Source organism: Anabrus simplex, chromosome 1 (assembly GCF_040414725.1).
Source record: "Anabrus simplex isolate iqAnaSimp1 chromosome 1, ASM4041472v1, whole genome shotgun sequence".
In the NCBI taxonomy this organism is placed as follows: domain Eukaryota; kingdom Metazoa; phylum Arthropoda; class Insecta; order Orthoptera; family Tettigoniidae; genus Anabrus; species Anabrus simplex.
In genome coordinates this window covers 471,091,209-471,118,435 of record NC_090265.1, presented here as the reverse complement: position 1 = coordinate 471,118,435, position 27,227 = coordinate 471,091,209, and the positions used below count along the sequence as shown (strand labels likewise).

Genomic DNA, 27,227 nt, shown 5'->3' with positions numbered 1-27,227 from the left:
TATGTAACGATAATTTTCATAATATAATAATAATAATAATAATAATAATAATAATACTAATAATAATAATAATAACTAGATATCGCTTAAAGTTTCAACTTTGGTTTGAAAATGGAGACAGAAGTATCCTTCATGCAACTCTTTGCTTATCGCAGAAGGGAAGATGATGCAATAGTAATGTGTAACTGAGTGTGTTGTACGGGCCATATAGATGTTGCTTGCATTCTGGAGATCGTAGGTTCGAAACGCATCATCAGCAGCCGTGAAGACTGTTTTTCGTAGTTTTCCTATTTTTACACCAGGCAAATACTAGGGCCGTTATTATGGCCACGGCCCTTCTTCCGCAGTCCTCTTTAAACAATAATCACCACCACTTGCCTTTTCCTATCTGATAGTTGTGAAAACTTATACGATTATATATATATATATAAAAACCTCATAGAACCTACTTTTTAGTTTTCATTATTATGTGTGTTTACTTGGCAGTAAATATAAGTGAATCCCTCCCGGTTGATGTATGTGACAGCCCTCTGACGATCAGGACACGTATTTCTCATATGTATGTAGTCGAAGTGACCTATAATTCCATGGAAATTACCCCATATATACAATAAAATATACTGGTTGCCAAGAATTATATTAAAGTTGACAGTTACCGGACTGTCACTTTGTCAGTCTCAAGAAACAAGTCTCTCAAAAAGCAAAACCTTATTTTAAGATCTATCTCCCCGTGCATGTCAAACAAATGGCTGCGATTTAGCAGCGGGGGAACCACAGAGAGGCCGTCAGACTAACCTTTCTTTCCGGAATCGTCTCAACATGATAATACAAATTACATATTTCATGCTCCATAATCTCCGATGTGATTCACCCCTCTCATCTGAGGTTAAAAAGTGTTCTCGGCAGTGTTTAAACATGACAGGTTGAACATCGATTTTAGACAGTGTCTAAGTGATAATTAACGTCTCTGCAATGCAGCAGCCATATTTAGGCATTGTTTAACCGTAGACATCGTCTAAATACAATTTCTGCAATCTGCCCTGAAAGTGTTGGGAAAATGTACTGATCCATGACCACAGTACAACCTTCATAATGCAAGAAGGTTAGTCTAAGAAGGGACCAGAATGTGCATATCCCTCTTCACTGCCTCCTAGGTGCAATCAATAGGACTGAAGTCAGTTGAACTTGGGGGCCTGGCAAGCATCCTCATGTCTGGAGTGTTCAATAAACCAATCGGCCACAATTCGGGAGCGATGAGCCGGCGTCTTGTGTTGCAGGCACAGGGCTTCTGCAGGGTGCTGAAGGCAAACAAATAGATGGACGTGATCTCCCAGCAGGTTCTGGTATATTTTTCTGGAGAGCGATGATGGCTAATGTACTATGGTCACATTTTATTCCATGTAACCCATCCTCATACGAGAATACCACCACCAGCCCGAAATGTACCTGCTGGCAAGAGAGATCCTTATGTGCTTGGCAACTCATTCACACCCTGCAATCAGCATATACCAACTGGTACCACAAATCATCTGTCCAGGTGACCTTTTACCATGCTTCAAGATTCCACTGGCATGGTTCCTTTGCCCACATCAATATTCACGCCTAGTGACGTGCAGTGAGCAGAGATACCCAAGGGGCATAGCAGCGTCTGTACTACCATGCGAGGAGACAGTTCTGGATGGTATTGCTGCTCATACTTTGCTGCTGTCTGGCATAGAATTGGGAATAATCTGCTGCACTGTGGCCCACCTACCAGCTCTTATCATCCAAGCTAGCTGATGGTGACCCCTATCATAAACACATTGCTATCAATGGCAACTGACCCTAGCAGAAGAGTTTATGCCTGAATCCATGAAGTCATGGTACACTCTTGTCATGTGATACGTAGAAAGCCAAGTGCCTGATCGAATTTGGAAATGGAACTGCCAGTACTTCTGGCACGGAGAATCTGCTTGGAATCAAATGCGCTGAGATCTGATTTACTCATCCTGTGTTCAACTGTTGCTCATACAGTCAGTCAGTTCTTACTGTGTCAAAAAAATAAAGGTACAGAAGTTCTTTACACTTTGTGAGGACTTTGCTCCACATACGAAGAAGAAAAACTTGTACGACCATGACTCTTCTAACACTTCCTATTTTGTCTGACATGGCAAAAGGTTATCTTGTCAACTGTCAATTAATATAGGCCCTGATGCACCAGTCTTAACAAGTCAAGTGCCATGCCGAGCTATTGCATTCACCAGGCTGACCATCAGCATAATTTTGCCAAAACTGCTGTTATCTCTAATTTGCCTGCTCATCTGTGTAGAATAATCATGGAAGATTAAAATAATCAATGTAAATAATAAAACAAATGTTTCACAATTTAAGATGCTTTTTCCTTTGAAAATTCAATTGATCCATTAATTTTGCTGGTCATTGTATTATACAACGCAAGGCATAGAGATAATTCTTAGTCTATTTTAGCTGCCTGGACAGAAAATGTAATATTAGATCTGAATTCAAAAATATTCAACAGTCACTCTTTAAATAACAAATCCATCTTTCCCAAACAAACTTGTGCTCACCATTCATCAATAGCGCCATGCCAATATTATATATTTAAACATTTTTTTTATGCTATCCCTTTACCTAAAGGTAGAGCCATGATGTTCGGAAGTGGTCGACTGAGGTAATACATGAAATGGTACTGTGTAACAGTGATTGCTACAAACCAATTGGCAAAGGATTTTCCAAACTCATCTTGAATAGACTGGCGGAATTTCTGGAATGCTCCAAGAACACACAGCCCCAGAGCTGCTCTAACTGAAAAGAAGATGGTTAATATGAGTAATTAAATATATATATATATATATATATCTGAATATATTACAACAATAAGAAGGAAAACACATGAAACGTAACCTTAATACAATTTTCATGAGGAATTATTTACGAAGTAGGATACAAAACTTAGAGGAGTGCTTGCATCTGATAAACGAGTTTGTATAGACATGATAATCTTTTGGGTTCTTACTGTGTCAAAAAAATAAAACTATAGAAGTTCTTTACACTTCATGAGGACTTTGCTCCACACACGAAGAAGAAAAACTTGCATGACCATGACTCATCTAACAATTCCTATTTTGTTTGACATGGCAAAAGGTTATCTTGTCAACTGTCAATTAATATAGGCCCTAATGCACCAGTCTTAACAAGTTCTGTATGTAGTTAAAAATAATGGTGTCTAAAAAACTTTCTACCATTCCTTTCCTCTACAAGCTGCTCAGTCGACCAGCCATGGAGAGTCTTTGGCCAAGGTAATAAACTTTTGAAAGGTGAGGAAGAAATATTGGCACTCATGTTGTCGTTGGCATGTTAGAAGCATTCTTAAAGATGATGTCACACTCAATGAATCCAATAAAATCAATCAAACAGTAGGAAACATCCAGAAGAACTTTAATTTTGCTGCAAAACAGCAGGAAAATCAGAATGTCTAAACTGGTAAACCTGCACGGCATCAGTTCAGAAGGCCTGTAACTCAGCTGCTGAGGTCACATGATTATTACGAGGCATCTTCAGAAAGTAAGTTATGCATGATTATGGAGGACAAGGAACGTTTATTGAATTACACAACACAAAGGAAAGGGGCACAGATACACAGAGTCACCCAGCCTCTGTAAACACCTGTTGGAACATTCCCATCTTTGATCCTGGAACCATTGGAGAACTGTTGTTTGAACTTGTTTGTTGTTAGCAAGACTAGTTCCACCTGGTTCTTTCAGCTTGTCGAATACATGGAAATTGTATGGTGCAAGATCTGGACTGTATACCGAATGCTGCCATACCTCTCATCAAAACCAGTGAAGCAAAGATTGTAATACAGATGCCCTGTGTGATGTGGCACCGTCGTGAATGAGAACAATGCCTTTGCATAAATTTCCCTACCTCTTTTTCTTTACGGCCTTGTGCAATGAACTTAAAGTTTGGCAGTAAGTGTCAGTCAGCATTAATGGTTTTGCCTTGTTGCATTAACCCTATGTAAACAACTCCTTCACTGTCAAAGTAAACACACACCATAACCTTCCCTGTTGATGGTGTAACTGAATTTTTCCAGGGGTGTCTCCATTCCATAGACATCATCTTTGTTTTTGGTATGAAATGATGCACCCATGTCTCACTGTCTGCAATGATGCACCTTAAAAATAATTGCCTTCCACTAGTGATGGGCAGTCTGAGATTTCTCGAGACTAGCGCAGGCACTATTTCTCGCGAGAACTTTAGAGAAATCTCGAGAGCAGCGGTGTCCCCGCATTGTGTCGTAGGTCTACAGGTAGACGGAGTTGAATGTTATTTGTGCCGAGTATGCAAATAGCCAACAACGGCCCTGCTCTATTCTGTAAATATGTATCAACAGGCAATTAGGACGTTCATTTTGTTCATTTCTACCGAGGTCTATTTTGACGCAGTATAACATACTTATAAAAGGATGCAAATTCTGGCATAGTATGCATTGGCAAGTACACGAATGAGTAGGCTAAGTACAGAAACTGACGGCTACTGTAGGTACACCTACCTGGATACTAGAGGCGTGCATTATTCGAACTTGAGACGGGACACGATGCGCCTTGCTGCATATGCAACCACCATTTTTTTTGCTTCGTTCTACAAAAACATCCTCAGATTCTATCAAATCACTTAAATGATGTGCATAAATGTACAGTATAGTTTAGGCAGTGTAAACTTGTCAATGATATGGATTTATATGATAATATGAACCATATGTAAGTAAAAAATGATTGCATGGCAAACAACCAACACTGTATAATGAAATATTTTGTACTTATCTACAATGCCAAAGAAACGTCTGTTGTCATCTCTGTAGACCACAGATCTGTTATAGTGCGAGGTGATACAATATGTATGTATGTTTGGTCCTCAGCCCTAAGGCTGGTTGGATCCTCAAAAGCTCCACCATCAGCTGTCATAGATGGCTGAGGCATCACTGAAAAGTTGTACTAGGGAAATGAGGCATGAGTTAGTTTCCCGTTGCTTTCCTCTCCGAGGCAGAAGTTGCTATTACATATCAGTCTGCCAAGCCCACTGAAATGCATGCATCATCCGACCCTCAGAGCAACATCTTTACACCATTCATAGAGGGACTGGCTGCAGAAGGAATTGCTCATACCTCAGTCACTTTCATACTGTCAAAGCGAAGGGTAAGACTGAGACAAGTCAATGAAAGTAACAAAATTCCTCTAGCCTATACCAGAAAACATAGTGCACTGTAAACACTAGATCCCGCCAGCAAAGGCATCTATACAAAATATCTATACTGTACATATATGCACATAATTTAAGTGATTTGACAGAATCTGAGGATGTTCTTGTAAAAAAAAAAAAAAGTCATTCTTTGTATATAATATGTGATTTTTACAGGTATACTTATAGTGTTTTAATTTGCATTTGAAATTGTTGTGTGTCTGACAGACTGGAAATTTTTTATGACATATACATACCGGTAGGTGTACATCATTATCAGACCCCACATTCAATATCATATGACTACTGCCTGTGTTTACCGATATTTTGGTGATGAAGGAAATAATTCCTTGCAATGTTATAGAGCATCACTTGTGATTATATCCAAAGAAGTTAGATTGCTATTGGCTTTCCCAGTTTACTCTCTCAGTCCACATCTGTCCCTCCTTTTATTCAGAGGTGATGAAAATTGAAGCTCCTTGTTTGCTATGCAGTCATGGTGTGACAATTCAGTATGGAAATTCCTGTCTTTGTTACAATCAAAGAAAATCCTGCAAGAAAGTAGGGATGCAGAAGTCATGTTGGAGACTTTTTTTGGATTCAAAGGGAATTATCTATTCATAATTCATTTCTTGGTGCAATATCATAAACAAGGAAAAGTATCTGTATATATTAGGTCATTTGCAGGAGTCCATCTCTCATAGTGTGAAATGTGAAGAAACCATGACATTATGGATATATGACGACATTACTGTTTTGTTGCTTCATTCTTGAATTGAATGACACCAACCATTCTTCCATTAGGTGTGACATCATTCATACCCTCTTATTGGAGCTCCAATTGACAGATAGACTCTTTAAATCAATATTTTTGAAGCATCTGGATTCTGATGCTTTCCCTATACCTAATTGCTTTTCAGAAAGGAAAACCACATAAAAGTTTCCCTTCTGTACGTCTTTCCCCTTTCAGAGATGATGTTTTGCTAGGCAGAACTTGGTAATTTTTTTTTTTTTGCTTTACGTCGGACCGACACAGATAGGTCTTATGGCAACGCTTGGTAAAATAGTCTGGTTTCCTCACCATTAGCAATGTTCAGGGATTCATAGCCAATTTTTGAAGTCCAATCTGCCAATGTTTACTCAGCAACGCCTGTAGCCTTTTCGCAGACATCCTTCAACACTATCTGATGTCTTTTAATAACTTTCCAACCACCCATTGGAAAACTTGTATTTTTCCAATCTTAAACACTGCTACGATCTGAGCTTCTAAAACCATTTCCGAGTTCAAATCTAAAACCATGTGTTTCTTTCCTTCCATCACTTTTAAAATTACACTGAAACTGTTAGCACACTAAATCTATGACCCTTTTAGGAAAAAAAAAGCCCTGCATTGTTAAGTAAATTCCTGCATTCTGTTAGTCCACAACTCATTCAGGTTACACTCGTACATAATTAGAAAAAGAGATGAAGCAGGGCCCTAGGTTTCCTGCCTCAGGTTTTGGTCTTTCCGCATTCCTTCAGTAAGTGATGTCCAAACCACATGGAATATCCCTGTCATAGTCTACAGATAGAGTTGCCACCTTACAACCAGACGGTCCAATCTCTTTTCCTGGCTGAATGCTATATAACCATTTTGGATCCATTTGGAATACGCATGTGCTGAAAAGGTTTAGGATGGAAATGTACATACTTTTTTTTTTGTTAGTTATAGTCACAAAATGTCCCAAGAGCTGGAAAGGTTCTCTTCCTGGTAGTGGAAGCAGTGCTATCAGTATCAGCACAGTGCAGGACTAAAAGGTGTCTACTGGACTGTTGCTGAAAATTTACTGGCATGGTCAGGAAAACTTGAATGGCAGTAAAACTGTGATGTGGAAGGCAACGGGAAACCACCACATTATTTTTCTTAGTATAGCAACCATGGATAGTATGAATTGTAACTTAGATACTAAGATACTACTGATCATGGTACTTGGACACCAAGATCCGGTAGGGAAGTAACTGAGGTATCCCAGGTCATCAGCAAGTGAAAACCTCAGAAGTTTGGAGAAGGGATTAAAATAGGGACATCGCATACAAGAACAATGCTAAGAACAGGAAGACTAGAAGAACTCAAACTAGTTATAGATGAAAACAAAATAGACATCCTGTGATTATGTGAAACTACGAGGCATATTTTTTAAGTAAATACTGTTCTGATATTCCGCCAGTGCAGCGCTGCGGTCAGCATTCCGTGCATGCGCGCTGTGTACCTGTATCTATTGGCAAGGCTGAGACGCCATTACAGCAATAGTTGCCCTTGTGTACGTTTGTTGGCAAGCATTTGAAATGGCCTCGCCGATCGAGAGTCCCGCCGACTGTGAAGTCCGGTCTGTTATTAGTTTTCTCAGTGCAAAAGGTTTGAAAGTTATCGATATTCATCATGAGATCTGTGCATTTACGGACCAAACATTATGAGCGACAGAATGGTTAGGAAATGGGTTCGAGCATTTAAAGGTGGCCGCAATGATGTGCATGATGAACAGAGTGGGCGACCTTCAGTCATTAGTGAAGATTTGGTGCAGGCAGTTGACCGAGCAGTGAGAGAAAACAGACACTTTGCGATTAAGTCGTTATCTGACGTGTTCCCTCAAGTTTCTCGAAGTGTTCTTTATGAAATTGTGAGTGAACGATTAAATTACCGAAAGGTGTGCTCACGCTGGGTACCGAAAATGTTGACGGAGAAGCACAAAAGCAAACGTTTGGGTAGTGCCTTAACTTTCCTGGAGCATTATGACAAGGAAGGTGATGATTTTTTGAGTCAAATTGTAATGGGGGATGAAACCTGGATGGCCTATGTTACACCTCAATCAAAACAGCAGTCTATGGAATGGCAACATTCAACTTCACCCAAGAAAGTGAAGTTAAAGCAAATAATGTCAGCCCGGAAAAACATGTGTACCGTGTTTTGGGACAGAAAGGGGGTGTTACTGGAGGACTTTTTGCCCCGTGGTGAGACAATCAATTTAGCAACATATTGTGAGACCTTAAACAAATTGCGCCGCTCAATTCAGAACAAAAGGCCATGCTCCATAAGGGCGTCGTTTTGCTTCATGACAATGCACGCTCACATGCGGCTCATTGAACCCAAGACCTCATTCACATCATTTCGCTGGGAACAACTCTATCACCCTCCATACAGTCCCGATCTTGCGCCCAGTGATTACCACTTGTTCCTACATTTGAAGAAACATATGGCCGGCAAACACCACAACGACGATGGTGTCAAGATGGCCATGTTGCAGTGGCTGACAAATTAGGCGGCCAACTTCTATGAGGATGGTATGCGAAAGCTCGTTGTACGATATGACAAGTGCCTCAATATTGGTGGGAATTATGTTGAAAAGTAGAGTAATGTACAGGCTTTCATATAAAAATAAAATTGTTAAAATATCTATGATTGTTTTTCATTTTTTTCAAAACAGTACTTACTTAAAACACATGCCTCGTACATGGCTTGGCAAAGGTGATTTCCACAGTGACCCATTCAGAATTGTGTACAATGGAAATGAAAATGGTGGACAATATCACGTAGGTGCAATATTAGGAAAGAAGTTGGGCAAACAACGTGCTAAACACATATCATGTCGATGATAGAATAATGATGGTGAAAATAGCTGCCAAACCAACAGATATAGTAATAATACAGGTATACTTCCCTACTACTGGACATGACGACGAAGTTGAGGAAATGTATAATAAAATAGAAGATATAATTAAACTAAACAATGACAAAGGTAACAATCATAATGGGAGACTTCAATGCTGTGGTTGGCAGCAATATTACTAGAAAAGTTGCTTGCAGATTCAGTCTAGGACGAACAAATGGTAGAGCATACAATCAAGTAAAAAGATTGCAATTCAAGGCTAAAATGAAATCCAGTGTTATAAAAGATAGGGAAGGAAATCTGTTAATAGAAGATGAGGAGGTAACAAAGAGATGGAATGAGTATTTGGAGGATCTATACAATGGAGAAAAAATTGACAATGTAGATGAGTACATCATAAAATAGGAGCAGGTTTCACAAGATGAACTAGGCCTTCCCATAGTGAGAAGTGAATTCAAAACAGCACTGCAAAAGCTGAAAAAGAAAAAGGCTCCTGGAACAGACAAACTGCCTGCTGAACTGTAGAAAAACTCTGGAAGAAAGCTGAAGCATGAACCCTTCAAAATCACCAAGTACTGCTATGAAAACGGAGAAATGTCAGGCGATTTTGTAGAAAGCAAAGCAGTACTACTGCACAAAAAAGGAGATTCAACAGAATGTTCCAATTACAGAATACTAAGCCTTGTTTCACATGCAGCAAAAATATTCACACACATATTAAAAAACAGAATCAAAATTAAAATTGAGCAGAATCTAGATGATGATCAGTTTGGGTTCAGGAAAGGACTAGGAACGAGAGAAACTATTATAGCACTTAAAACCACCTTGGAGAGAAGACTAGAGCTTAACAGAAATACATATATAACTTTTGTAGACCTGGAAAAAGCTTTTGACAATGTTCAGTGGAAAAGACTGTTCAGAATTATGAAGGATATTCATTTGGACTGGAAAGACAAAAAAGCAATACTAAACCTCTACATCCATCAAAGAATAAACATTGAAAGTAATGAAACAGTATGCAAGGTGAGGATCAGGAAAGGAGTAAGACAGGGTGTTCCGTATCATTTCTATTTAATCTGTACATTGAAGAGGCCATGAAAATTTTAAAATCAAAAACACCTGGCATCAAAATAAATGGAACAACTGTACACTGTATTACATTTGCCAACGACATTGCACTTCTGGCTGACAATGAGAGGAACAAATAACATCCATCTTAAAAGATTTCCAACATAACATTAATGTAAATAAAACTAATGTTATGGTCGTAAGCAAATCTAAAACGAAGCCAGCAGCACATCTCAGAATTGCAAATATTTTAACAAAACAGGTGCACAAGTTCTGCTTGTTATTACCGATGACAACAGCTGCACTGTGGAAATAAAAAGAAGAATTTCCCTGTGTAAGAAAGCCTTTCAGAAGAAGCAGCTCTTAATTAATAAATCCTTAGATCCTGAACAAAAGAAATTGTTTATCAAAACATTCATTTGGAGTGTGCTGCTATATGGCTGTGAAGGATGGACTCTCTTGAAGGAGGACGTGAAACAACTAGAGGGAATGGAAATGTGGCTATGGAAGAAGATGACAAGAACTAGCTGGATTGAGAAGAAAACTAATGAAGCAGTGCTAAGAGAAATAAACACCAAGAGACTAGCATCAGTTTTTGGTCACGTTCTCAGGCATAATGACTTCATAAAGAACTTGTCTGAAGGCAAGGTGATGGGAAAGAAAGGCAGAGGGAAACCACGGAAGAAGATTGTTGAAGAGGTAGTTGAGATGATGGGATGCCAAGGTTATGGAGAGACGAAAAGGATCGCAGGGAGAAGAGAACAATTTTTCTGATATGGACAGTTTTCTGGTTCATAAAGGTTCTGCTAAATGCTGGTTTCACTGTACTTCGTATTTACAGCGGACAGGACAAGTAATGGACAATGTCGGGTTCAGTTTAATTTGGGCTACTACTGCATCATGGGGAAATGGCTAAGTGGAATTTAATGAATGTTTGTGTTTAAATTAAGGGTAAGGGCAATTAGTATCCTAGCTACTCTTCTTGCAATTCATGTTAAATGAAAGGAGGATATGTAACACTAATGCTATGGTAAACATTATTTTCTATGCATATTTAATTTTCACAACTGCAATGTGGGTTCGGATCCCACTGGTTTCTGATTCGCCATCTTTGCTCTCTACTTAACATCTCTTCAGTGATGATGATGATGGGCTATTACTCGCTGACGAGTATGATTGTCATCTTCAAAACTCAGTTTTTGTGGGTTCTTAGACGTGTGTCAAGGCCAATCTTGGAGCTGCAGATTCTACCACATTTTGACACATATTTAGTCTGGTGGCAGCTGGCTGTTTTGTGTTGTTTTCTTTCAGAAGTTCCCATTGTTTCCTAGCATTGCACTTGTCAGTTCCTATTTTCCGACGTCGTTGCTCAAAGCGCTGAGTTCCTTCCAAGAAGTTATGGTGCCATAATGAATGATCAAGAACAGTGTTTCTCAGCTGTTAGTTTAAATTTTATATTTCTTCATGTAGATTAATCTTTGTACCGCTTCTGTGGTCCTCTGTGTCTTCTTTGACCATCCTTTAGCTGGGAATCCAGAATTCATTTTGGCAGGTGGAATTCAGATGTACGAAAAATGTGGCCTGTCCAATGGAGTGGGTGCTTGATAATCATGGCTTCAATACTAGTGGAGTTTACTTCTTTCTGAACATTAATGTCAGTGTGCCAATCTTACCATTTCACTCTTGGGTTCCTTTTCAGGCAGCGCTGGTGATATTTGAAAAGTTGTACGAGGAGGAGGAGGAGAGCCAATACCGACTGAATCGAGTGATTGAAATTAATTAATAGGGGTCCTCCTATTCAATACACAAACATTTATTAATGTGAATCAATCACATGTCGTTCACATGACGTACTAGTTTCGCCACTAAACTTGTGCCATCATCAGCCACCGAGTCAAATGAAGCAAACATAATAATAACTAGAAACAACCTTAAAACGCTCTGTAACACCTACATAGATTAATATGAAATAAAATATGGTACATGATAATATTGCACTTCAGTATAAAATCCTTTTAAAATGATGACACCGTTGTTTTGTACATATGGTGGTTTGTCCAGCTTGTATATGTCTTTAGTTCTTTGATCTTGTTGAAATTACGCTGCAGAGTTTAAAGTCATATGAAGTTAACACTGTTTGATCTGTGGTTTGATTCTGAAAATAAACGTGCATATGATGAACATGGTTAGACCCAAAGAATTAATTCTCACTTCAATTTGGGGTTTTTGGAACCTGGAGAAGAAATTAAAAGCCTAATTAGGCAAAAGATAGAAAGGAAAGACTAAAAACAAACTCACCTTGAGCAGTCTGTTTGATCGGTGGACGGAGCTGGACTGATGGATGGAAGCATTGAGGTTAAGGGCCAAGGCGGAAGGGACTAGAGGGGACGGGAGGAGAGGGGAGGGGCAGTCTTATATTTATTGATGATTCTGCTGATGAATGTTCTACTGAAACCATTGTGTTCTGCAATACTGTAAATAGTATTAATTTCTTTTTTGTAATTCTTGCAGGATAAAGGGACAGTTAATGCTCTGAGTATCATGCTATTGTAAGGTTGCTTTCTGATGTATGCCTGGGTGCAGAGAAGTTTGTTGGATGGTATTGATGGTGTGGGTGGGTTTCCGGTATATAATAAAGGATAAAGTGTTGTTGCAGTTGCGTATAATGGTTAAGTCCAGGTAATTGAGGGCTTTATTGTTTTCTGACTCTATGGTGAATTTTATATGTGGGTCAATGGAATTGAGAAACTCAAGTCCTGCGTTGCTGTTAGTAACATGGGAGTCAAAATAACAAACGAGTCATCTACAAAGCATGTCCAGTGTCGAATGCCGTTAATCTTGCCAATGATGTGAGAATGTTCTAAATGATCAATGTAAATATCTGCAAGGATTCCTGAAGCTGGTGACCCCATGGGAAGACCTAGCTGTTGGTAAATGACATTATTGAAAGTGAAGAAATTGTTAATCACTGTAAACTTCAGAATCCAAATAAATTAATCTATTTCGCCTATACTTAAATTGCTGAATTTGGAAAGATTGTTCTTGATCAAATGTATGGTGTTGTTAACGGGCACATTAAAATACATGTTAGTAATGTCAAATGGATGAAGAGTGCGGTGTTTGGATAAATTAAAATGTTTAATTTTATTGACAAATTCTATGGAATTTGTTATTGATGTACAGGCATCCAAACATTGTCTGGCACAAAAGAAGTTATTGTCTTTAACCCTTCCACATTCCAATTAAGTAGCACTAAATTTGTTAGTGTGTCAGCGTTCTCTTGGGAGTGTCCTGTGGAGTTGTCTCCTTTTGTCCTATTCAAAAGAGCCACCTTTGTTTCTCCAGTAATGGACTCTAAATCGAAAACGAAATCACTTCACCAGTATTCCCTTTGACCTAAAGTCTGGTTTTGATGATACCTCCAAGAATTCAAACGGAAGGTCAACTTTAAAGGCTTTTTTTTGTCTCCGTGAGTCTGAAGCTCTTTACAAACTATTCTGCCTATTATTTGTTGTTAGGTATTTTTGCACCTGATCTGTTGTTGTGTGCTTTGTACTTTTCTCAGGTATAACCAAGCGGTTTTGTCTGCGGCTCTCAAGTCACCTTCATTTTCTTTGGTTTCGATGAGATGTGCTTTATCAACTGAACTTATACTATCAACCACATTTCTCCATGGCTGTTCTACTGTTCTTCCTTTTACTTCATCTTCACCTGACGTGAAATGTACAGCAGTCATCTGTATTTCATAGAATTTATTCTGTTATTGAAGCTGCCCAAGGAGTGGGGGAAAATCTTCTATTTGGATTCTGCTGTCGTCTTTACTGATGAGATCCACTATTCTTGATGGTCTCGTTGTTTCCTTTTGGGACAATGCTTTATTTACCTTGTCTTCTATTAATACATCAAGTTTCTTTGCTACAGTATCGGTCAAGTAATCTACGTTCTTTGCCAGCTCTTACAATTTCAGGTTGTTATTTATCATTACTTCCATTTTTTCTAATAACTGTTTGATTAAATCTTGTTGGTGAGGAATATGTATCACCTTCTTGCATTCCTTGCATAACCATGTGAGATTACAATTAGCCTTGCTCATTATATCAAACTCGTCCTGCTTTAAGTCGGCACATTCCTTGTGGTGCCAGAGTGAACATGATCCTTCGCACTGTACTGCTTGATGATCTGTGCTTGAGCCCTTTTTACAAGATCTACATTTATCATCCGTAATACATTCAGATTTTCTTGGAGTCATAGTTAGCCTATTTCTTATTTGTACCACCCTTAGTCAAACAGGTTGTTAAACACCATCGTGCAGCATACACAAGATTATGTTAATCACTATAATTTACACAAGTTAATACCGACACACGACACCTTAGGTAGTAACTATTAACAAGTATGCCTGGTAGGCAACCATCCTCTATATAACACTAATAAGAGAGAAAAAATGGAAGCGGACCGACACTTCGGAAAATGAAGGTATCGGCCAAAGGAAGACAAGGGCCATGAAGGACGTGAAAATGAAAGACTCCCTAGGCCTCCATATGTAATACCATCAGGGTCTGAAAAGAACAAGAGTTGACCAAAGGAGGTCGGATAGGATAGATTAAATTGAGGAGCCTGGCACAAGTAAGTGGAAGCAATGCTAGGACTCAGCTGAGGGCCCTGTGGTCGCCCTCCACGCTCCATAGTTCAGAGCCCCTGAGACCCCTTTAAGTCGCCTCTTACGACAGGCAGGGGATACCGTGAGCGTTATTCTACCGCCCCCACCCACAGGGGGAATAAGTACGTCTACCTCTTCCCTCCTACTCCATATGTTGATACACTCAATTAAAAGTTCAGTCATGTCGTTCATTTTTGTATTTTCACAACATTCAACAGTACTGAGTTAGTTTTTAATTTTTTACTTCGCTAATGCACTATTTGAGTATAAGTCTGTTACACTCTGTAACAATTGATCTGTCCTCCAAATCAAAACTGTATATCACACACTAGAAATTTAACAGTCACAACAAAAGGAGCAAAGGTTCATGAAATACTTGTGTATATACAATTTTAAAACTTGTAAACACTGTCATGCAGCGTACACAGGATTATGGTAATCACTATAATTCACCCAAGTTATTACTGAACGCCTTAGGTAGTAACTATTCTGATAGTTGAGCGAGTAGTATAACAATTTATAACTGCAATATTCTACAATAATCTACAAGTAATTAACTAACAATTCTGAAATAGATAAATAGGTCTGGAATAGATAAATAGGTCCTAGGCACTATGTAAAGTAAACTTGGGTTAGTTTGCACCATAGCTGGCAACTTTGCAACAGGCGTAACCAGAGAAACAGAGCTACTTACATAGTTCATTAATACGTCACAGCACAGTATTGTACCTCAGTTTGTCATAATTACAAACCAAGACAGCAGAAGATTTAAAAGCCAGAATATTATGCTGTCACAAAGTCACCAACCATATTACAAAGTAATGTCAGTTCATGAAATATTTATAAAAATGCTTACATTCTGTAGCATATACATACCCAAAAGGAAACAAGCAAGTATATCATAATATCCTACATATTGTTACATATAAAAAACAGAAAGCAGGTTCATGGCATACTCAAAGGAGACTAGCATGGACAGAAGAGACAATGAGCAAAATACATTATTTTCATGGACAAGTTCTTTCTTAATCTACTCCACTCCCAATACGCTTCTTATTGCTTCCTAGCTTCGACAGAGGGTCGGCCATACATGCTCTGTATAGAGGATATCGATGAGATCTTTTACTGTGTTTGAAGATACCAAGGTGCAAGAATTTTGTCCACCAGGAGTTCTTTTATGTACCACGATGTCTACAATACGAGGCAGGTCGAATATAAAAAAATGAGACTGAGCCTAGATCAAGTCAGCACTTTACTGTCTGATACACTCTGTCTGACTGAGATATCTTTATTCTCTTCTATCTGTTTTCTTTTTCTTTTCTAATTCTACAGTTCTCACATCAAGAAGAAAGACATTTCAAGAACACCCTCAATGAAATTAAATGTCTGTCCCCTTTGATGAACTGGGAAGCAGAAAGAAGCTTACCACACACTGAGAGAAAACGGATCTCAAAAGAACTCAAATTCTTTTGCAAAGAGTTCATCCATGATATTGGTAGTGTATGAAGATGTGAAGTCTGTCGTTTTGCCTTTTAATGTTTGTGTTCTCTGTGTACATTATCTACACAGTTCTAGTCATATATGAGGACGGTTTGAAAAGTTCTCAGAATCACCGCTAGATGTCAGTGCTAGAGCAACGAGGTTCCCACGCAATAATCACACATCCTTTGTGAGTGAACAGGTGGCGCATCAGTGCTCTAGCTGCAGGAGTGTGGTAGTGACGACTCTTTGTTGTTGTTCCCGCGTAGTGATTTGTGACAATGGAAAAAACTGAGTGATTTAAATACTTTGTAAAGAAAGGTATGAAAGCAAAGGAAATTCATGCCGACTTTAAGAACACACTGGGGGACTCTACTCCATTTTCAACTGTTGCCAAGTGGACCACCGAGTTTAAATTTGGTCGGGAGAGTTTGGATGATGATCCGCATAGTGGACGGCCAAAAAGTGTTACGACCCCAGAATTTATCGCAAAAGTGCATAAAATGGTCATGGAGGATCGTCGACTGAAAGTGCGGGAGATTGCTGAAGCTGCAGGGATGTCTTCTGAATGGGTATATTATATTGTAACCGAAGAATTGCTTATGAAAAAATTATCTGCAAGATTATCTGGACAATAAACACACCAGATTGGAAATGTCCCAACAAAGTCTGGCCCGTTTTCAGTGCAACCAACAAGATTTTTTGTGTCAGTTTGTGACTACAGATGAAACTTGGGTCCACTACTATACCCCAGGGACAAAACAGCAGTCAAAACAGTGGAAACATGCTGATTCACCACCACCAAAGAAAGCAAAGGCAGTGCGTTCGGCCGGAAAGGTCATGGCCTCAGTTTTCTGGGATGCAAAAGGCATTCTGCTGATAGATTATCTTCCTACTGGCCAAACAATTACGGGGCAATACTATGCAAACCTCCTAGACCAACTACAGGAAAAGATACGCGAAACAAGGCCTGGTTTGGCAAGGAAAAATGTCATCTTTCATCAGGACAACGCTCCGCCACACACAAGTGTTATTGCCATGGCAAAACTTCATGAACTGGGGTACGAATTGTTGCCACATCGACCTTATTCACCTGATTTGGCACCATCAGACTTTCATCTATTCCCCAAGCTGAAAATTTTTCTTGGTGGACGGAGATTTTCTACAAGGGAAGAACTGACAGCCGAATTGGAGAGGTATTTTGCAGGCTTGGAGGAATCTCATTTTTGAGATGGGATCAAGGCATTGGAACATCGCTGGACCAAATGCATTAGTCTACAGGGAGACTATGTTGAAAAATAAATGCAGTTCCACCGAGATAAGATACTTAATTCTAGTACATTCCGAGAACTTTTCAAATCACTTAAATGCTAATATTTTACTTAATATAACATCCACCCTATACATACCTACATATTGAGCCAAAAATTTATTCAGATCTAATGTATGAATAACCAGCACAAGTGGTGATGATATAACCGAAATAAAAAGAGGCCCAAGAAATGTTCGTGGTACAACGCCTGGAAATTCATGATGATCATACTGAAACAGATTATAACAGAACAAAATTTCTAGAAAATCTGGCAGATACAAGGTGATAAAAGTATAAAACAATTATACTGAAAACTTCCTATGAACTGAATTTTCAAATATGTTTATTTTCAAATATGCTACCTGAGTTAAGTTGAACCCGTGGAAGAGAATATCATGTGTGGCTTGCAAATTGAAGCTTTCTTCTACTTTTGTGTATGGGCAATAAAGAAGATGTGCAGCTGCAACTATAATAAGTAGTTGGTCCACCTGTTGAAACCACCAAACATATTCATATGAAGCAATGAATTATTCATGATCTGTCAATTCCTGCTCAGTACAAATTTGACCATTTTACTAAATAGATGCATAGCTTTTAGGTTAGATTTTTATTAAGGTATACAAGCAGAGGAACACAGAAAAAACCGAATGATCTATATATGAATGACAACTCATTTTAATTTTAAAATACATTGTCTTCATCTGCCGCGTTGAAATACGGTAGTTGCTTTATTCATCCATATCCAAAACTTAAAGAACTCACCCTCATTATAAAATATTTGTATCAAGAATAGAATAATTCGTCCGTAGATTAACCATTGAATTAAAAATATATGTGGCGGCTTGTACGATGTTTGTAATATTTTCAACTTTCCGTACAGCCACGGGGAAAAGCAACATAACAAGTACCAGGCAGTGGGGTGAGGCAGATGGCCCGATGTCACTCGATACCTGCTCGATACAATGTACGACCTGTTGGTTTCAAAATCTAACTGCAGGTGGCTCTCCATCAGACCTGGGATGTATTATAGCGCTTAGCGCTGTAGCCTTCGAACTTCGAAGCCCCCGGTGTCAGGAAAACAATATATGGGGCGTTCGGAAAGTTTGTATTCTTATTTATAGCGGAAAGAAGACCGCCAGTGATGAAATTCGATGAGAAAGAAAAACTCGCAGTTGAATTATTCGATAACTACTGCAATGACATAGACTTACCTTGCTTGTTACTTACTTGTCACTGATCTTCAAGATACCGGACGTTTTGTTACCGTGTGCGCAGAACCATGTGTGTTGTGCTTTGTGTCAGCTGATTATCGTTTGAGACAGATAAATAGTGAAATTTGGCGGGAGGTTGCAGACATTGTGAGAACTGTAAGTTTGATTTCCGTATATCAGTTGCTTGTTAAACCCAATAAATTGCTCCTTTTTTATATCTACTGAACTGTGCGCAATTCTGTTGTTGGGGTTATTGTGCAGGATACAGTGATTTATCGCAATGCACTTTACGATTTACCATTCGAACTATTAGTACTCCACGGACGAGAATATGGAACTATCTATCCATGGCTTACGGCGGAGATACCCTCTGAAGTACCAACACTGGTATCATTTTCTCATAGGTGGTTTATGTGAGACATGATTTATTGTGGACTGAAGGTGAATAATGTTAGGAAGTCGTGGAGCAGAATGTAAATGCTATTTTTTTCCTTCAAAATGTACTATGAACTAGAAGAAAATTGAAAGACTCTGTAGAGGGAAGGTCAGCCTTCCTTTCATTGAATACTAAGCCATAGCTTGATAGGCCACATTCTTTGCAGAACTTCCTTATTTATGATACAGGCTGCTATAGTTTAGATCATTGTCCCATATAGTTGGAACACCTTCAGTATCATATTTTTTAGAGTTCCGTACATTACACTCATGGCACTAGAGTCTAATTCGTGGCTTGCAGCCAGTAGCAATGCCGGGAACAGGCATACTTCTCATAGGGACCAGCAGCAAATCTCAGGAGTAGTTAAAAGTCGTGAAGATCAATTGAGCCAAGTATCTCAACATACCCAAAACTTTGTGTCTGATGGTTTAGTAAATCGGGGGCAACAGTATAGGCTGTTGGAAATTCCATCATCTGTTGGAAAATGTTCTATGTTCACCCAAACAGAACATACTAGTAGATTTACACAGACAGAGCAGCCATCAGGCCATTTCAATGACAGAAGTTGTTTGGAGAGTGGTAATGACACTGTTAACTGTGAGGGTGAATCAACAGCAGTCATGTTTAGCCCATCAAACATGCAACAACAAGGTAACAATGCCCATAATTACAGTGGAAGGGCGACAAAGAATGAAGAAGAGGGGAAAAATACTAAACCTGCATCTGGATTCTCATTTTCATATAATGTTAACGTGTTGCAGAAAGTCCATCAGCAAGGAGCTCAAGGAATGTCTGTTGGTAGTTTTGGCAGTAGTGAGATAGCTCAACCATTTAGTTATAATTACATGCTGGTAAATCAGATGTCTCTTGCAGCAGCACCAACTACTGCAATATATAAATGTGATGTGTGTGGTCTTGTATTCACTCACTTGTCTCTTTTAAACCATCATAGGAGAATACACAGTGCAGGGAACATTGTTAATGGTCGAACTCAAAGCACTGGTAGTAATGAATGCCAGTATACGTGTGATGTTTGTGGAGCAAACTTTGCATTGCCTGGTGATTTAAAAACTCATAAGAATGAAATACATGGGAAGAACAATCAGAATCAGCAGCATTCACAGGTAAAGAATTGCAATTCATGTGGGGTAGAAATAGGTTGTGAACATCATGGAGATGCAGGTGGATCTGGAAAACGGAAGAACTTTGTCAAATGCGAATCATGCCAGGAAGATTATTCTGCTGGGGAAGACAATAATCCAGGAGGTAGTGGGACGGAATATAGTGGTGGAAATACGTCAGGGGTTGAAGAAAGTGAAAGTTCATTGGTCAGTAATAGTGCAGGTGTAAGTTCAACAAAGCCAGGATATCATGCCGTAAAACGCCGTGGTGTTGCTAGTGTTATACAATGTCCTAAGTGTAATGGTTCAGGTATTATATTTATTGGAGGTACGCGTAACAATACAAATGTTAATAAGCCATACCGCTGTAATATCTGTGATGGCACGTTTTCAAGATACTCAAGTTTGTGGAGTCATAAACGATTACACAGTGGAGAAAAACCTTTTAAGTGTGAGATCTGTGGGCTTGCATTTGCAAGAGGTGCATATCTCAGAAACCATGTCCGAGTGCATACCGGTGAGAAACCTTTCAGGTGTGATATTTGCGGAATGCAGTTCTCGCAGTCTCCGCACCTCAAGAATCATGAGCGTATCCATTCAGGAGAGCGACCTTATCAGTGCGAGGTTTGTGAAAAGACATTTGCTCGACATTCAACTCTGTGGAACCATCGTCGCATTCACACAGGAGAAAAGCCTTACCGTTGTGACATTTGTGATTCAGCATTCAGTCAGGCAACTCATCTTAACAACCATGCGAAGGTGCACACAGGGGAAAAACCGCACCGCTGTGACATCTGTGATGTTGGTTTCTCAGATAGATTTGCTCTTAAACGGCACCGTGGCATCCATGAAAAGTACAACAGGTTATCTTCAGTTAGTTCTGTTCACACTCAGGACACTGAGCAGGCTATTAGTGACAATACTAGCAATATGAATGCTGGAGCTAGTTCAAACACTTCTGGCAATTCAGAAAGTAATCCTCAGACTGGTATGAACGAAATGTATGAATGTGAAGTTGGTGGTCAAATTGCATTTCCTGGGTGTTCTCGTCCTCATGAACAAAAACAATGAGTCAAGGTTAATAGTGGAATTGATGATACTAGATTTAAAGTATTTAAGTATCAAGATGTAGTTTTTGAAGGTATGTTTAAGAGTGGGCATCAACGGCTTATGGGTAGGCTGCTATATTAATGATTCTTTCATTTCCTTTTAGGTTTTAGAAATTTATCAGTGGCAACATCGTGATCACCATATTAACATTGTGTCACCAAATTTGTGGCAAGTTCAGTGTTGTGTCGGTATTACCATACAGATTTTATGGTTTGTAAAAAAAAATGTTGAAATGCTTCTGTTTTTGCTGTAATTTTTGTTTTGGACCTCTTGTGCTTTTTTTTAAAGGGCTTGTAGTGGGAAACCTAAAACTAATGAGGAGTTTATTATAATGAGAAATCCAAGGGAGTCTTATGTATTTGAGTAACTGGAAGAAAATCTTCAGAAACGTAAGTCTACAGTCCTAGGCTTAATGTTTGGCTGTAAATTTTGGAGACATGCTACTTGAATTTTGTTACAGGTTTCAGTCTTCATGCTGTTTTCAAGAGTTAGCAGAAAAATACCATAAAGAGATTCAACTTATTTGCATTGTGTTTGACAGTGACCACAATCTGTAGGTTAAAATGATTCAGATTTTGACCTAGCAATTAGCCTACTAGTCACAAAACTGACAGTTGACAGATCATGTTGAGAAATTAAAGTTACGGTACGTAAAAGCAAAGTTATAACCTAGATCATAAAGCAGAAATCTAATGTTAACAACAAAAGAAACTTTGCCTCAGTCAGTGATACCACCATTATTTATTTACTCCTGTAGAAAGGCCACATTTAGTGTTATCGTGCATCACCGATTTCACGCACAAACCACGATGTTGTAGTACATGAAAATGTCTTTCACAAAAAGACAAAAATCATTTCTGTTTCTTTGTATACCATGTTCTTATCCTTGTCACATTGTGTCTTCCCAGTGCCTGGCTGGAACCATGCCCCTGTCCATTTGTCTGTTGAGTGTCCTAACGTGTAGGATGTGTTGAATTTCTGTTCAGGAATAATAATAATAAATTATTATTAAGGTACTAACACAGATCTTTCCATTAATAAAGTTACTTCTTAACTTTATTATATTGGTGACAATAGCTCCCTGTTTTGATCAGTAGTAGCTTCTGGATCCCATGATTGCAGGAAGAGGTAGTCAGATGATTATTATTATTTGTGTTATGTTTTACTAATTGTTTGGTATGTAATACACAGCCATAGAAGTTACAGATATGTTGGGCAGACAAAAAGTGAAGCTCAGGGTGGAGTATGTAGAATAGTTTCCTGGTATAAAACAAGGGAGAGCTGAATGTTACGATTGATTGTTAATGCATTCTTACACAGATTATTGACCGAGAATGTAAGGTACTAACACATATCTTATCATTTAATAAAGTTACTGTACTTCTCAATTTGATTATATTGGTGACAATAGCTCCCTGTTTTGATCAGTTGTAGAGTGTCAGCTTCTGGATCCCATGATCACAGGTAGAGGTAGTAGGATTTAAAAAAAGGCAGAATAAAGTCCATTCGACACTCCATGTTGTATGATGTTGGCGTGTAAAAATGGTGGTACATTTGGTGTGGCCATCATATTAATTAAAACTCAATCATAGATCACCTGAGAGAGATGTTTATTCTGTCATCCAGTAAAGTAAAACAGTACGTTGAAATTGATAGGCAAGCAGTCTAGATGGTGTCAAATTCAAAATGCCTGCACATCGTTGTCGTCATTATGTTCGTCATTCAAACAGCTATCAGGCCTGTTACGGTCTTGATCCATCTCTTAATTGGGGTTCCAACAGAGCAACTTCCTTTGGACTGGTATTGTAAGATCTTTGGGATTCTTTCCCTTCCCATTCTGTTCACATGGTCCTTCCAGATCTATCAGTATTTTCCTATAAATTTTAACATGGTTCTATCTCCAGTTGTTCTTTTGTCATCTTGTTCTTCTATTGGTCCCATCACTGTTATCCTGCTGTACGTCTCATGAATCTCATCTCAGTAGCGGTGATTCGGGATTAGTTTCCATACAAGAGAATCTCATTTGTTGGACAATAAAAATGTCAGTTATTGCTTTCTCTTTCAAATAGCTGAAAATGACAGTCTTCTATGGTTTCATGCCATGCACCACTTCAGTTTGACTCTTTCAAACGAATGCAACTTTGAGTGTCCTCAAATAAAATAGTTGGTCGCTCAGGAAGAACACTCTTGTCCTTAAATAATTTTTGCAACTACAACAGTTCTTTGCTTGCATGTGAGGCTGCAACGTATTCAGCTTCTGTCAATGACATCGCCACAGAAATCTGTTTGGGACTTGACTGTGCCATGATTCCATTTCCCTGTAGAAATGTATGACCACTGGTAGATTTTCTGTCCTGGTCTCGAGCCCAATCTTCATCCCTAAAACGGATTAAGATATGCGATAATTCCTCCTCTGAGGGTAAGTGTTATTTCATACCAGTCGTGCCTGCTAACTAACACAGTACACACTTAACTGCTTTCCAGTCGCTTTCGTTCATGTTTTCCACAGTCCTGCATAAAATTCAGACTGCTGTTGCAACGTCTGGCATAGACACTGTCACTAAATACAATACCGATTGCATCACTCACCTGTATTACAAATTATTTGTCAGCTTCGTACCTTATTTCAGTATTGTAGCTGGTTTTTTTTATATCTCTGGATGAGAAGGAATGGCCCATCAATTTCAAGTTTCAATTGAATTCCAAGATGGTGCTTCACATCTCCCACATCTTTTATGTCATAATGACTTGCGGTTTTACTGCTTATTTCAGCTGTTAATTCTGGGTTACGCTTGCCACTAACATGTTGTCAACATATAGCAGAGAGAGAGAGAGAGAGGGAGTGTATGTGTGTGTGCGTGCTTGCATGCGTGTGTGTGTTATCAGCACACTTTATCTTGGTGAGGGGTGAGGAGTAAGGAGGGTTCCGGTAGTGCTGCCGACTGAATGAAAATGAAATCTGAATTGAATCGAGAATATGATCGATCGATATGAAGTTTCTAAACCGTTATTATCTTAAGCCAACAACTGTGTCACATACGTGTACACATTATATAACATTTCTCGATGCAAATCCTGTTCCTAGCATGAATTCTATAGTTTGGCTTTGCTGTGTAAACAACAACAGTACTAGTACGTAAAGTGTACGCCAGATGTCACACAACGATGCTTAAGCGATTTATAGTTTGTGTTTCAAAGGTTGCCAGTACGTATCTCGAATATTGCCGAGGTCGACCGATTCAGTACTACGGTGTAAATGCACCAAGATAAAGTGTGCCGATAATATGTGTGTGTGATATTTCTGTCCTCTTCTCTATGAGTATAGAGATACTGATCAGCAGCCCTGCGTTAAAAGTTCAAACTAGCTAGAATCTTGGTTTTGTTTCAGACTCTTATTAATTAATTCAGACCATAGAGACTTTTTTATAGCTTTAATACTTCTGTTTTGTTTCCAGGTTTTCACAAAACCCTAAAGCTGTTCCATGTATGTATATTTATTTGTCTAGCTTGCCATTTAAATAGACATTTTTTACATTGAGTTGTCACGTATTTAATTTCTTCTTGCTTGTGACGACACGTAACGCCTTGATATGTGTCGTCGTAGTCTTCCCCAAAATGTTGAGAGGAACCTCGAGTGACTAACCTAGCCTTTCTGGTATGAATTTTTGACCTTTATTGTCCAGTTTTGCCTTGCAGGCCCACTTGCACGTTATCATTCCTTTTCCTTGCGGAAGATCACTTAATTTCCGTACCTAGTGTTTCTCAAGATATCTTATTTCTTCTTCTGCTGAATCAGTCCATGTTTGTTGCTCGTGAAGCAATTGTAGCATCCTGTTCCAAGGTTCTGGTTCGCTAATTCAACTTGTTTCGACCCTGTATGTCAGCTTTTAGGTACACCTTTGTTTCTGCATTGCACAGTTCTCTCTGGCAAGTTGGTTGAAATCTGTGGAAATAATTATGAAAAGATTTGTCTTAGTCTTAGGCTGTATTTACCTGAGGTTAATTATTAGCTTCTCTAGTTTCTTGATCACTTTCAGTGTTGGTCATCTCATAATTTGCTACTTCGACTGTATGAACGTCATTCTGCTTCAAATCCTTTTCATTTCCGTCTGTTCTTCTTGTACCGAAATCTTGGGAAATTCTCCCTTCTCAGATTTCATTTTCTGTTATTCGGACTGTTCTGCTGATCTAAATCTGATCTGTCTTCGGGTTTAGGATCCTATAACCTTTGCTATTTCCTACCGGAATGTCTTCTTCTGCTTTATCATCCCCATTTCTACCATTTCCTCCTGATATCCAAGACATTGTTAGTGAGTGGATTTTTTGAAAATCACATATTATGCTTAAAATATGGCCATAACTGACACTGCGAAGTAATTTTCATTTTGCGACCTCTCACAGTCAAGGAAGAGTGTGTCCATTATATTGGACATGGGTTTATATTCCTGGATTCTGTCAGTGTTTTTCTTCTCCTACTCTATTCACAACCAAATTGCATCACCCATCATTAAGTGAAATAGTATTACAGTGTTTTATTGTATTGATTAGGTGGTCAAATTAATAAATTAACTTATTGTTACATACCACTTAATTTATAAATTTCATTTTTCCGTATTGATAGTTACGAATTGTCATAAAAGGAAAAGAAAGTTCCACCTGATTAATACTTTTTATTTACATGTAATGCAGATTATCACATGTCTACGACTGGTTTCGACCTCTTAACAAGGTCATCCTCAGCTACATTAGTTGAGCAGCTCGTCTCCTTTCTTCCAGGTCTTCCCAGCCCAAACTTTGGAACATTTTTGTAACACTACTCCTTTGTCGGAAATCATCCAGAACAAATAGAGCTGCTTTTCTTTGAATTTTTTCCAGTTCTTGAATCAAGTAATCCTGATGAGGGTCCCATACACTGGAACCATACTCTAGTTGGGGTCATACCAGAGACTTATATGCCCTCTCCTTTACCTCCCTACTGAAAATGAAAACCTACAACCTGTTTTCCAGTCATTGACCGGGTCAGGGATGTAATGAATGAAACATATATAGGCTGTTATTACAATTTACCTCCCTACTACAACCCCTAAATACCCTCATAACCATGTGCAGAGATCTGTACCTTTCATTTGCAATATTTATGTGATACCCCAATGAAGCCTTATATTGAAATGAAATGTTGTATTGCTTTTAGTGCCAGGATATCCCAGGACAGGATATCGCCCGTGCCAGGGAAATTAACCAATGATGGTTAAAATTCTCGACCCTGCTGGGAATCGAACCCGGCACCCCTGTGACCAACGGTCAGTACGCTAACCATTTAGCCATGGATCATATTAAGACCTAGGTACATACAATGATCCCCAAAAGGAACTTTCACCCCATCAACACAGTAATTAAAACTGAGAGGACTTTTCCTACTTGCGAAACTCACAACCTGACTTTTAACCCCGTTTATCATCATACAAAGGATTTACTACGTCTACTGTAGCCAATTGCCTAATCGTCTGCTGCACTAGACATGAAGAAAGGGTAAGTCTGAAGAGCGTGAAAATGAAAGTGGTTTGGCAATCTCTGCAAACCAAACAAGGATCAGTTAGAACTCGTTAACTCAGCAGGGGACTGCTGGCTTCCAACTCGCTTCCAAGAACTGAGGCCATCAAGTTTTGTCCCCAAAGTATATTGTTCATTGGACTTGATATGTGGACGACCATTTTGCAGTTGTAGACTATAAGTCAGCCAATTCCAAGACTATTTTAAATCAACTCAATCAGATAGATCTTCGAACAAGTTTACCTTAGGAAATTAAAATAATAAGTCATTAAATATTCTAGATATTACGGTATCCAGAAATCCACACACTGTGCTGTTAGGAGCGCACAGCTGTGAGCTCGCGTCTGGGAGATAGTGGGTTCGAACCCCACTGTCGGCAGCCCTGAAGATAGTTT

At 38.9% G+C, this 27,227-nt stretch overlaps 3 protein-coding genes across 3 annotated transcripts in view; 2 read left to right on the top strand and 1 right to left on the bottom strand.

The window, feature by feature from the left end:
• The window catches only part of Alg12 (Alg12 alpha-1,6-mannosyltransferase), a 125,109-nt gene extending 106,683 nt beyond the window's left edge, over positions 1-18,426 (bottom strand). The window contains exons 1-4 of the mRNA XM_067135256.2: positions 18,167-18,426; positions 17,767-17,892; positions 17,502-17,634; positions 2,632-2,805 (exon numbers count right to left, since the gene is read on the bottom strand). Of these exons, the coding sequence (XP_066991357.2) occupies positions 2,632-2,805; positions 17,502-17,634; positions 17,767-17,892; positions 18,167-18,172 (439 nt within the window). The 5' untranslated portion in view covers positions 18,173-18,426. The remainder of the gene's footprint in view (positions 1-2,631; positions 2,806-17,501; positions 17,635-17,766; positions 17,893-18,166) is intronic.
• An 11-nt stretch (positions 18,427-18,437) lies between these two features.
• The window catches only part of LOC136856964 (thymidylate kinase), a 116,709-nt gene continuing 107,919 nt past the window's right edge, over positions 18,438-27,227 (top strand). The window contains exon 1 of the mRNA XM_067135258.2: positions 18,438-18,771. The gene's annotated coding sequence lies outside the window, so the exon portion shown is untranslated. The remainder of the gene's footprint in view (positions 18,772-27,227) is intronic.
• Positions 18,926-21,581, top strand: LOC136856963 (transcription factor Clamp). Its single transcript, XM_067135257.2, has 2 exons — positions 18,926-21,249; positions 21,386-21,581. Exon 1 carries the CDS (start codon positions 19,321-19,323, stop codon positions 21,241-21,243), a length of 1,923 nt encoding a protein of 640 aa, XP_066991358.2. The 5' UTR covers positions 18,926-19,320; the 3' UTR covers positions 21,244-21,249; positions 21,386-21,581.